The 13,040-nt window shown below is 32.5% G+C and overlaps 1 protein-coding gene across 1 annotated transcript; it reads right to left on the bottom strand.

Annotated features, from left to right (window-relative positions):
- Positions 1 to 7,860: 7,860 nt before the first annotated feature.
- LOC104784472 (uncharacterized) lies at positions 7,861 to 10,764 on the bottom strand. Its single transcript, XM_010509496.3, has 3 exons — positions 9,724 to 10,764; positions 9,026 to 9,370; positions 7,861 to 8,939 (listed from the first exon to the last, which is right to left on the bottom strand). Exons 1-3 carry the CDS (start codon positions 10,225 to 10,227, stop codon positions 8,313 to 8,315), a joined length of 1,476 nt encoding a protein of 491 aa, XP_010507798.1. The 5' UTR covers positions 10,228 to 10,764; the 3' UTR covers positions 7,861 to 8,312.
- Between the last annotated feature and the right edge of the window lie 2,276 nt (positions 10,765 to 13,040).

The following is a 13,040-nucleotide window of genomic DNA, read 5'->3' as shown; positions in this document are numbered from 1 at the left end:
TTTGCACTTTTGATATCTTCTCTGCTTCTCATCTTTGCTTATTGGATCTCTTTCTCTGGCTTATTGGAGCCTTGGAGATATTTACCATGTAATTTAATCCAAGAAATTCATGGTATGAGATTGAGATAGAGAATGTGGTTAATGTTTCTGCGGCTTTGGATAACGAACTTAAACCACAAATGGCTACATCACTCATTATTTGCTATTTATGTAATGAATGTGATTCGAAACATCAAGCAAGAATATAATCTGCAGTGTCAAAAAGAATCTTGGCGTTCTGAGGTTTTTATCTCATGTGGTGCGGTCCATTGTCCATTGTCCTTCTACCTTTCTCTTTCATGCCATGCTCGAGTCTCAGACCATTCAAGCGTCGCACTACTATGTCTATGTGCCTTTGCTGACCGGAAGAGCTACAACAAAGCTAGGCCTTAGAGGACTTTCTATTTTCCTTCGGTTTGTTCAATTTTTTTTCTCATTTGTTCTCTTTCTGGTAGATACTTAATTTTAACATAAGTTTGTCCTTTTGTAGTACTTTTGGGAGAAAAATATTTGAGAGTTTTTTCTCCAGTAATACGTTTTTTTCCAAAACAATTTTTTTACTGTTACAGTTTTTGTAAAGATGCTTAATTGATTAAATCTTACCGAAACTAACAGTTTAATTTTGTGTGCTTTTCGTTTAGTTTTCTCGAAACATAATAATTATATTCTTCTTTAAATTAAAGCTACACCCTTTGCACTTGAGAGGTTATAGATTGAAGCATAATTCTAAATTTATGTCGCATCAAAAGAAAATAAATGGGAAAATAGGATAAGGAAGTTAAGAGACATTTTTGAAAAGATTCCCACCTGAGGCTGAGATGGGAGGTTCTTTGAACCAATTACAACAAATCATATAAATAATGTTCTATAGTTTCGGATAAACAAAAGAAATAACAAGTCTTGTGTTTTTTTCTTACTTGCAAAATTATGTGTATGTGAATTCCACTATATTCCTTCATATTTTGTTTGGTGTCATTTTTAATAGATATATAGACCTCAAAATAGTTCAAAGTCCGGACCGGATTGGGGTCGCTGATATGATGTGTTCGAATAGGAGTCACGACGATATAGACATTTTATTATATAAATAAAGTATAGTTTCAAAAGTTACTAACTTACCGTAATACATGTCAATTTTAAAAATTATTAACTCATCAGATTATAACAAGTGTCAATTTTACACAAATTTTTAATTTTCAAAGAAGAAAATCTTACTAACTTATCAGATCGTGACACGTGTTAATTTCAAAAGTTACTAACTCACCAGATTGTGACAAGTGTCAATTTTATACAAATTTCTAATTTTAAAAGAAAAAATCTTTTTAAAAAATCAAGAAATAAAAAATTACTAATCATAAAATCTTATTATAAAAAGTTAGGTTTTCAAAATTAGTCATTAACAGGATCATGACATGTGTCAAGTATACTGATGAGATGTTGAAATATATCAAAAATTATTATTTTTTCAAAACAGCTAATTAAGATAATAGCATTAAACCTACATAAAATTTACATGTTAATATCTAAAAAGAAATTTCCTAAATCAAAAAGGAAAATTAACAAACTAATATATCTTTCATTGTAAGCTAATTATATTATACGTGTTTTCTTAATTAGATTTTGACATGTATAAACAAAAAAAAAATCATTAAACATGTATATTATTATTAATCAATAAATAGGGAATAACAAATCTAAAAAGAATAACATAAGTTATGTCAAAAGAATTGTTATTTTTGAAACATAATAGGACAGCTAATTAAGAAAATAACATTATATCTACATAAATTTACATGTTTAGAAAGTTTTGATCTTTGATTTTTTCCTGATATAATTTTGCTTATCTATTGTGGGTCTTTTATTCGTGCAGGTTCTTCAATGGAAGTTATCATATGAAATGAAATGGAATCAAAGTATATAAAGCCCGCTAAATTAATCGAGGATGTAGATACTGATGGATGTTCCAAAATTGATTCTACAGTTAGTAGCATTATAAGTTTCGAAGATAAATCGATGGTTGATGTTTCTGGTCAAAATCTAGAGTTTTCTCTTCTGGATAATGTCAATGATTCCGGTACTGAAACAAAAGCTACTTGATCGAGTAATTGAGAAGCGATTTTGAAATTTGGGAAATTAGAACTGTAAACCGTTTTAAAATTGGTTTCAAACCGTATTTGTGTGGTTTTTTATCGGGTTAGGTTCGTAATCCGTTTAAACCCAGGTATATAGAGAAATATATGAGAACTTTTGATTGGGTAGAAATAAGTCGAGAACTTACGATTCGAGAATATTTGAGACGAGGTCATAGTTCTAAATAATTTTGGTACAATGTGATACTTCTGAGGAGTGAACAAGTCATCGACCCTTTAACCTGATTATGACATGTATCATGTTTTTGATTGTTTATAAAGTTTTTATTTTGAATTTTGTATAATTTTCAAATTTTAAATTTTATCATGTTATATTAACTTTCTTTCAATTTCTCAATAAAAAAACTTTTATTGGATTGGTCATAAAATCAGTGTACTCGAGTAGATAATTTTCACCAGTTGTTCATCCAAAATATCTTTGGACTAAAAAATTTTATGGTTAAATAACTTATGTCACAAAACAATTTTAGTAATTATAAACACTATAATTACGCCAAAATGAAAGTAAAGCAACATAAAATTTGTTTAAATGACATTTTAGGTGGTGATAAAGAGCATACTTTAACAATAAAATAATTTTGGGTGTAAGAACATATTTTTAATGGTAAAACATACAGTAAAATTGTACATGGTTGTTAATTATATGTTGTTTTTATGAATTCTTTGTATGTAAAATATTTTGTAATAAGTTGTGAAATGTTCTTGAAATTTGACAATAATAATATTTGTAATGATGAGTATTTGGCAAAAGTTTTGGTGGGATATAAATTAGCTTTTTATTGGAATAATTTTTATAATATATTTAAAATTGAAAAATATAAATAAGTGTATGAAGGTAAATCTCTTATGATTGAGAGATGACATCATCATAAGGGGACACTATATAGTATATGTAACTATATATATATTGAATAATCTCAAGGAAATGAGAGGAATGGTATATACGTACAACGTTTGATTATGTTCCTTTTCATATGATGGATGAAGAAGTTTAATAGTTAATTAGCTGTGACTTGTGACTATGTGAGTTTGTGTGACTTGTAAAAAGAACTTTTGAGATGTGTCAAAAAAAAGATGTGGCGATACACTATTACACTTAATTGCGACATGAACCCTCACAGCTGAGGTAGTACAAAACTGTGAGCATGGGGAGTGTATGGTTTTGTGTTGAGAATATCAAGAACGGTGACACAATTAGATGCATACCCTAAGCACGCTGATTTCAGACGGAATTTCAGACGGAAAAAATTCGTAGGAAATTTCCAACAGTTTTCCAAGAGGTTTCCGACATATTTCCAAGGATATTCTGAGGACATGACGACTCTCAGAAAACTCTCGGAAATCATGTCTCTTGGAAATCCCTTGGAAAACAGAACCCTTAGAATTCTCTCGCAAGGCTTTGGTCCTTGGAAAACCGTCGCAAATCTAGACTCTCGGAAATTCGTCGAAAAGTTTTGTCCTCGGACTTCCGTTGGAAACTAAATGCCCTTGAAAATTCCTCGGTAATTTGACGTCCTTAGAAATCCCTTGGAAATAAATGACCCTTGGAAATCTGTCGAAAATTTCCGAGAGATTTCAGACGAGTACTAATTTTCGACAAACGTTTTCCAAGGACTTTTTATTCTCGTTAATTCGTCGGAAAGGGCTGTTTCCAAGGGGTTTACGACGATTTTGTCTCTCGAAAATAGGCTGTTTTCTTGTAGTGGTCTATCAAATGGTGATACGCTTAATTATACACTTATGCTGCAGCCATACTTATCATTCGGCTTGCTTTGATCCTTGGCTTGAGATTCATGGAGACTGGCACTTACTGCCGTGGATTGGTTGTAATCCATGAACTGGAAGAGGAACCTAAACATTGAATCCGTTTTTGTCATGATTTGAAACACTTGCAATTTCCAAGGCTGAATCATTATGGAATTAAAAAAAAAAAAATCATCGTTTTCTGAATGTATTATGAATTGAAGATTTTAACTCAAAAACTCTTGCGTACGTAAAAAGGAACTGATGATGATCAACTGTAAATACTAATCATAGTCATAGCTCTTGATCGGTCACACGATTGTTCCTTATTAAACTTTTGTTATGATTATTACCACATGGCTTCTTTTGTTTCTTTACTTAAATAATTCCTATTTAAATCCAGAAAATGTGTAACGACGACCACTTCAATTTCATGCAAACTAAACGGCCCAGTAAAACAAAATATGACCGATCTTCTCTTAAAGGACATCAGTAGTCATCTATAGAAACACATTTATTTAATATGAAGTCTCAAGGAATCAATATTTCGCAACCGATCAAACACGGCGTCTGATATATATTTGCTGATAAAAGCATATACGTACCGGACAAGGACTACTACTAGACTAACTAGGACATGAGATATATACGATTGATTCTTATTATGGGTGCTGCTAACTGTGATTAATCATTTTGAAATGGTATGTTAAAACATTTCGCATCAGAAATGAGAAAAGACTAACCAATATAGCGTATATAAGAAATCTTGGTCGATCAATTTATCATCAAATGGTATTGAATTAAAAACCATGATGATTTCTAAAATCTGATTTGGTTAGTCTTACTCGCTCGTTTTGTTTTGATAATTTTTTTTAGGGTGAGATAATGTAATAAGCTAATCAAAATATATGATCTGAGTTCAAATACAATGTTTAGTTTTTGATAGGTGGTGGTCGCTCCTAAGTAGTACCAAAAATTAAAGTTATAAAAGAAAGGATTTTTTCCTACGTTGGGTTGCCCTTAGTTATGGGTAATATTGCAAGTCTTCATGGAAATAAATTCTAGAACAGAACTGTCAACAATCAAAATGGCATTATTCACATCAATGAATGACTGAAACCCACCCCTTTCATTTTTTTTTTTTTGTACCATCATATTCTAATCTTTGCCGACAATTTGTTACATTTTGTTTTGGGGGTTAAAGCAAGCACAAGCTAACTCAAGTACGTTTTAATGTTAGAGTGTCTAAGTTTGTGTTTTTATCTCTCAAGTGTTAGCTTCTCCCAAACCATTCCTTTTGTTATGATTTGTGCTATATATGGATAATGAATATGAAGCATAAGGAGATGATCCTATATATTTCCAAGTAATACTATTATATATCTACGAAATAAAAAATAAGAAAAGAGTACGGTTACAAATTGTTTTTGTTGGTTGAGAGAGAGAGAGAGAGTTTTAAATTGGATAGAATCCAAAGAGTTGGTGTGTAATCGGGTAAAGACAAGAGATGAGAGAGTAAAAAAGCAGTCAAAAAACACAGAGTGGCTAAGTGACAGTAGTGCATCAAAGCTTCTCCCATGTCCATGTCTCAAATCATATGCTCTCAAACCTTCCCACGTTCTTTCACATGCCCCTTTCATTTATTTTCTTCTGTTAAATTTTTTATATATTATTATTATTATTATTGTTATTATTATTATTATTATTATCCTATATATAATAATGTGTCTTATTTTCCTTTATTTTCTGTTTTATCTTTTCTTAACCAAAGTGTTTTGGGTTTGCCCATAATATTTTCTTATAGGATCATGTGGTAGCTCCACAAAGCTTAAATTATGATTCTTCAAGACAAACATGAACTTGACTCTGGCAAAGTGGCAATAGTGAAACACTGTTTTCTACCCAAAAAAAAATAGTAAAACACTGTTTCTAAAACCGGTTTGAGCTATTTTTGTTTATTACATGATTATCAGATATTTATATATATATAGACTAAATAATACTCCATCCGTTTTAAAATATAAGATATTTTGAGTGAAATCACACACATTAAGAAATAACCACTTTAGAAAAGTTCAACCAATCATAAACAAAACTATATAAAATAAATAATAAAAAATATAAAATTAATATAAAAGTTACTTAAAAAGTTGAAAATATCTTATATTATGAAACAAAAAAAATCTCTAAAACATCCTATATTATGAAACGGAGGGAGTAACATATTTATTCAATACTTTGATGTATATAGCATGGTCTCCTTCGTTGTTGGAGGTCATTAGTTTGTTTATTCTCTTGAAGCCTTTTGGATTTTATTGAAATTTAATCAACTTAATTACATATAAAGTAAAATAATTCATCATTTCTTGATCGCTAAGTTGTCACTTGGTCCTTGTATTTCTGTCGCTAGGTTTATTATAGTATCATGATTAATTGCTTGTTTAGTCTGCAAAATTTAAGAAAGTTATTTTCGTAATAAATTTTGAATCTTCGTAGCCAAACTACTCTGATTTGGAATATATGTTTTCTAATCATAATTGAGTTATGCAATGATCTCCAAGTTTGGGTCTACGTGGACTTTGGATCATATGTTATTAGCTTTTTATAAAGCGTTTGATACAAAGTAAACGATGCTTTTCTAATAAAGACGTTCAAATTCAAAACGTGAGAGTGGCAACTTTTTGCAATATTGATGTTGAAATTGGAACAAACTTCTTAATCCAAGTATTTTTATTAATGTACATTAATGCATAAAATTCTTTGTGATTCCATCACATGCTTTTTTAAAAATAAATAAATATTGTTATATATCATAAGAATATGGATAGCTAGTAATAGTATTAGTTAAAATGAAGAAATCCAACATTCCTTAAAATAATGGTTCATTGTAATCACATAAAACCAAGCTACTTGTCAAAATAAATAAATTCAACACAAATGCTAAACTATAAGATTTTTTTTTTATTTCTCTCTTTTTTTTCAAAACTTTTCAAAAAAAAAAAAGATTACCTCATATACTTTTTACCCAAAAGAGAAGAAGAAAAAGGCATATCTTATAAGCGAAGGGACTGCGAATTTTGCAACATGAGGTGCCCACTACTAAAGGACGACAATCATGAATCATTTACAATCCTCTCTATTGAAAACATCAAAGCAACAATACAATACTATTAGTAATACTATAATATATCCTCCTCTTATATGGTTATCTCTATTTTCTTATATACTAGAAGAGAGTGAGATATAGAACAGAAAGAAAAAGAAAAAAAAAAGTAAAGGAGGACAGTTGTAATCAGAAAAAAAAAAAAAAGTCATTAATTTTACCAAAAGCAGAAAGATAGTCCCCAAGCATTCATTCAAAGAAGAGTCAAAATGGACCCTCTTATTCATTTATAAGATCTCATCCCCACATCAATTAATTGTATACATCCAAAGAAATATTTAGTAATTCGATGGTGGTTTAACAAGTAGTATTAAATAACTTTCACCAAACATAACAAAGCGAAAAAGAAAACTCAACTTCGTATCAAGAAATATCAAAATTTATGGTTAACTAACTAACTTATATTCGAAAAATTCTTAAAGCCATGCAAATGAGATCTTGACTGTTAATAGTCATAAATGTGGCCGTGTGTACGCGACTCTCGAGGGGTTATCTCTATCTCTTTCTCGTTGCCAAATGCCAAACAACTAGGAGCTGAGTTTATCTATGTTCACATTATTATTACTGTTGATTAAAACCCCAAAGACCAAATCCAAAAACACCATTTTTACATTATCTTGATGAGTGTGAAAATGTCATTTTCTCTTTGGCATCTTTCTTGTTTTGTTCACATTATGTTCTGCACTTTCTTCAACAAGTGGCCAGGAGGATATTGAATCATATCATGGCAGAGAGACCAGAGGCCATTATATGGAAGATCAGAAAAAGCGAAAAACCAAACATATCTCCATAGATTGAAAAAGAGAGATGAACAATTCAAGATTCAGAGTTAGGGGGTAACAACAAACACTTAATGCTAGAGGTAAAGCAGGGCAATTCTCCTTCTCTTGCCTTCACCTTACTCAAAATATTGAAGGTGAGAATTTAAAAAACTAAACCCAAACTGAAAGATAAGTAAAACCAAATCCAAACTCCATCTCATTCACCAGAGATTTAGAGTAAAAAGGATGATTCATTTGAGTTCGGTTTGAACCCATGAATCATCGGTTATGCTAACAAACCTGATTCCTAATCAATAGAGCTGCTAAAAGGGGGGGGTTAGCTTAAGTTACCGGCGTATGAACACATTGCATCTGATATTTTTTTCATCTGAAAGTCATCATCATCGGCTAATGCTACCTTCAAGGGTTGTTTTAGTCATAAGCTCTCTTTAAACGTTAGACATCAGTATGCCAAACCGGGCGGTGATCTTCAAAGCTCTCATTCTCCAAGGCTGCAACTTTGGCCCTGTGCGCTGCAGACAATCCGAGCGTGTTGTTCTTCCCTCTTTCCTCTTGTGGGTACTCGCAGGATTCTGTTAAAGAACCAGTCTTGAGATCAGCTGGTGGTATAAAGCAATCGAGAGATAGACCAGGAACGTTAAACGCAACTTCCTCAATAGTCCAGCTTTCTTCCATCTTTGTCCTCGTGTGGCTCATCGCCACTTCCCCAAATCTGAAAAGGGTCACAACCGAGTGTCCCGAGTGAGCGATCATGATCCCTTCGACCATGCGGTAATCATCTAGGGACGAGTTGTAAGTGGTCTCCCAGAAAACAGTATCTCCACCGTTGGACTGGATCCGAGTCAAATGTGAATCCTCAATGTGAACTAAGAGTCCTGTTTTCTGACTGAAGTAGCCAAATAGAACGTGCCTTATGATCTCAGCTGGTCCTTCGCTCCTGGCCTTTAGAGTTTCAGGGTCAGTGCATAGCTTCAAAATGAAGCAATCTTCACCATTCACCTTCTTCTCTCCTATACACTTCGCTTCCGCAAACATAGCAGCAGTTGTTCTCGGATCTAGTCCCTGAATCAACCAGAAATCACAAAAAACACTAAGGATCTCTATGATCTCTGTTAAAAATTCAAAACCCTTAAACAGAGTCGTCTTACCTGAAGTCCACGGCGGAGAGGCCTCACAGGTCCTTTAGCGGTATGAGAACCAAGCCAAGGAGTGTGTCGCCAAACGAGCTTGCCGTTACAGCCAGCACGAACCTTACTACCACCAACAGCAAGTTCAACGTACCACATATCAGGATTCATTTGCCAAAGAACAAAACCTCCAGTCTCAGCCTTAGATGGGTTTCGATTCCTAACAGTTCTAGTAGCCGTTTCAAGCTCTGAAGTAATCATCTTGAGTTTCCCCATAGCATAAGCGTTTTTAATGGAGTTCTGTAGCTTCTGACCACCGGAAGCTGCAGTGTACTGTTGAAGAATATACTGAGCAGATGATGTTTCCTGCAAAAAACAGTAAGAAGAAGAAGTAGGAATCAGGACAATGATGAACAGTAAAAAGTCTTCTCATAAAGCTCAGAAGAAGAAACCAAAGAGATAAAAATCAAAACTTTTTTTTGTTTTTGTTTAATACTCTCAATAACTAAACTAGTTTGTAAGAAAAAAAGTATCAAATCCCACCAAAGAATATGACATCAATTTCCACCAACCAACGACCAATGAAAAACATTCTGAAGAACTTAATAATTCAATTAAATCTGAAGAAAGTTTCTAAAATCAAATCTCTTGAAAATGATGGAAAAAAAATCTGAACTTTGGAAGAAAGAAGTAAGAAGAAGAGAGAGAGAGAGACTAACGATTGGAGTGTTTTTTATACTAAGGTGAGGCAAAGGATCAGAGGAAGAGACATGAATAGGAGCAAGAGGAGCACCCATTACTCCCAAAAGAAGTCTGAGATCATTTCTCCGATAAGCCGCCGTGGCAGCAACAGACGGAGCACGAGAAAGCTGCCCTTTAACCCAATGACCTAAACCCGACCCGAGTCGTTTAGATTCTCCTAGATTCCCACCTCCTCCTCCTCCTCCTCCTCCTTCATCTGGATCAGGACCTTCCATTACAGGTCTCAAACTTCCGGATCTCCCGATTAACTGCTCCGGTTGAGCCAAATAGTAACCTCCGCCGCCACCTCCTCCTCCTCCGGCTCCTCCGGTGAAGTTCTTTCTCCCCCAAGTGAGAGCTGACATGGGCGAATTAGAACGAGCAGGACTAACGGAACGAGACCTTGTCCTGGATCGCGACGGCGAAAGACCTCTCACAACTTCGTCTCTGAGAGATGAGAAAAAGCCTTGTTTTTTCTCCATTTCAGTAAAAAAAAACTAAGCTTTTGCTTCTCTACTTAATCTTCTCCGTAGCAAACGTAAGCTTTTATAACAACGATACAGAAATGGGTTTTTTTAACGAGAGAGAGAGAGAGTTATGTGTGTGTGAGCTCGCGAAGTGAAGAAGAGAGAGTCTTTATTTAACCTTTTTTTTTCTTAAGAAGGGAAGAGGGAGAAGAAGACAGTGATCTGATGTAAATGACGCTTTTACCCTTCAGTTGTTTGTGGAATTTCTAGTTTGGGGAAAACCACGCGCGATATGACAAGTACACGCGCCGGGTGAGATGTTCTTTCCAACCTGGCTTACGCATGAGGGACACGTGGACGGCGAGAGATGGCGAGTAAACAGTACTCGCTGGAGAAACATACACTCTGTGGGGATTTGTTAGCGCCGTTAAGGATGGTGGACGATCTCTTTTTTTTTTCTCATTTAACAGTTTTCGTTAAGTTTTCACATCTGTGAAAAATAAATAAAAGTAGTAAAGTGGCAGCGGTAAATTAGGGACAGAACTGTTAAACCTACCTTTTTTTTTTAACCTGTAGCCTATATAATTCGATTTGTATGATGTCAACAAAACGATATGTGTACATCTTACAACAAATTTAATAAATAAATAAAAATAAATTAGGTTTGCAATATTTTTGTACTGTTTGTTTACAAAACTTTTTTTTTTTTTGACGATCATTTACAAAACATTTCTATAAATGTTATTGTACAAAAATGTCGGCCTCTTCTGATGTTTGGTTTATAAATTGTTTCCTCTCTATGGTAATAAATTCGTTTTTTTTTCCTTCCAAATGGTTTGAATCTTTAGATCTTAGGCTAATCATCAAGACCTTTAGAAAATAAGATGTTGTTCCTATAATTATTTAAATCTTTACAATGACAAAAAGAATACAATGATTTTTATAGATTGTGCCTGCAATTCGTTCCCTAAACTTAATTCACATGATAAGAACGTTTCTCATCTACTTATATGTATAGTTGATATATCATATTTTTAAATCCTAACAAAAATCAGTATACTTCATAAGTATAATTACATTCGTAGCATGGAAAACTTGAATGTGGCTTAACTAGATACTTTCAAACTGATCATTGATCTTTAAGTTCTATAAAATCGATCATTGATATCTAGATTAAGATGGTACTGGTACCCTATCTCGTAAGTCGTAACAAGTCCTAGTTTATTGTCCTGACTTAATAGAAAATACACGCATCACATGGCAATTTCTTCTTTCTGTTTTTCCCCCGAACTATTTAACAATAATACTTTTGCGAATAGGAAAGAAACATTCTAATCAAGTAAATCTTTTGCAGTTCTAATAAAGTATGTCGATACTGAGGATGATTGAAGATATTAATTTACTTACAAACACGGAGATATAAAGAGATAGTATTTGAGTTGTGTGTTTACTTCAAGAGAAAGGAACAAAAAAGAGGTCTTAGGAGAGGTTTCTTCTTTATCCGACAGACAGAACAACCATTTGTGTATGTTTTCATTGGCCAATTGCGTAAAGATAGCAACTCTTCCTTATATATCTTTATCTAATAAAATTGTGATTTGTTTGACAATTAACACTTCCGTTCTGTATTGTAATAATAATGATTATTGAACACACTCCTCACATCAACATGGTTAGGGGGCATTATGTGAATATAAATTTGGCTTCCCGGATAATATATTGGAGGACTAGTACTTAGTGTCGCGCATCCACGAAATGGGCCTAAGGCGTCTGTGATTGAGTGAAACGGAAAACAAAAACGAGGAGAATATATCAGTTCAGTCCTATACTATTTAGAGCAGGGGAACACTTATCATAGCTTTTTCGTTTCTGCTTGTACAAATAAGTGAAGATCAGCTGAATAGAAAATAAAAGCGATGCCAACATGCATAGCTGGTATATCACTTGTTAGGATAAACTTGGTTTTTTTTAATAAAAAATATTCATTCTGAATTTTAATGGTGGTGATGGTATACTATTACACGTTTAAAAAAAGATGCGAGACTTTAACAAATATATATATATATATATATATATATATATTATGATTCTACTATTTTCATTATTCACCATCTTTGTTTGGTGATTTCCTTAAATATAATGAACATATTAATAATGTAATTAGAAAATATATTGTCTTTAATCTATGAAAACAATGTACATATTAGCATTTTAAATTTGTTCTAATAACTTTATTCAGCTAAAATATTTATGTTATTTGAAACATTTCAAATATTGATATGAAAATTTTTTCTTTCGATGACCGGTCAGATAACTACAAGATTATTGTCTACTTGTACTTTGTTATTCAAAACTTAATATCCTATAAGATAAAAATAAATTGTGACACACAACAATGTTTAAATATATATATTAGATGCCAGATTTTACATATAATTTCAATTTTTTATGAAATAGATTAAAATACTACAGCTTTTGAGTAAAAACAAAAATATATTCATAAATGCTATAGTACAAATGTTCATATTTTGTAATATGTGTGAAATACCCTAAAATAGTACTCTTTGTGATTTAAATATATTTTTAATTAAAACCCCCTTTTTCCCATATTTAACGTAATCGATGTATAATAAATTCTAAAATTCAACTTTTTTTGTAATGCATAATGGATTTTTTTTTTAGTTACGTAAAAATGTTGAATGGTGGATATTTTTTCTTTAGTTACGTAAAAATGTTGAATGGACGCGCGGAAAGTATATAGAATTATAGATAAAGAAACTGACTTATTAAGTTGTTGTCAATGGTCAATATGTAATTTAGTAGTTGTG

Source organism: Camelina sativa, chromosome 1 (assembly GCF_030686135.1).
Source record: "Camelina sativa cultivar CO46 ecotype springtype chromosome 1, ASM3068613v1".
Classification (NCBI taxonomy): Eukaryota; Viridiplantae; Streptophyta; class Magnoliopsida; order Brassicales; family Brassicaceae; genus Camelina; species Camelina sativa.
Note: the sequence above shows the minus strand (reverse complement) of the source record. Positions and strands in the feature narration are given on the sequence as shown.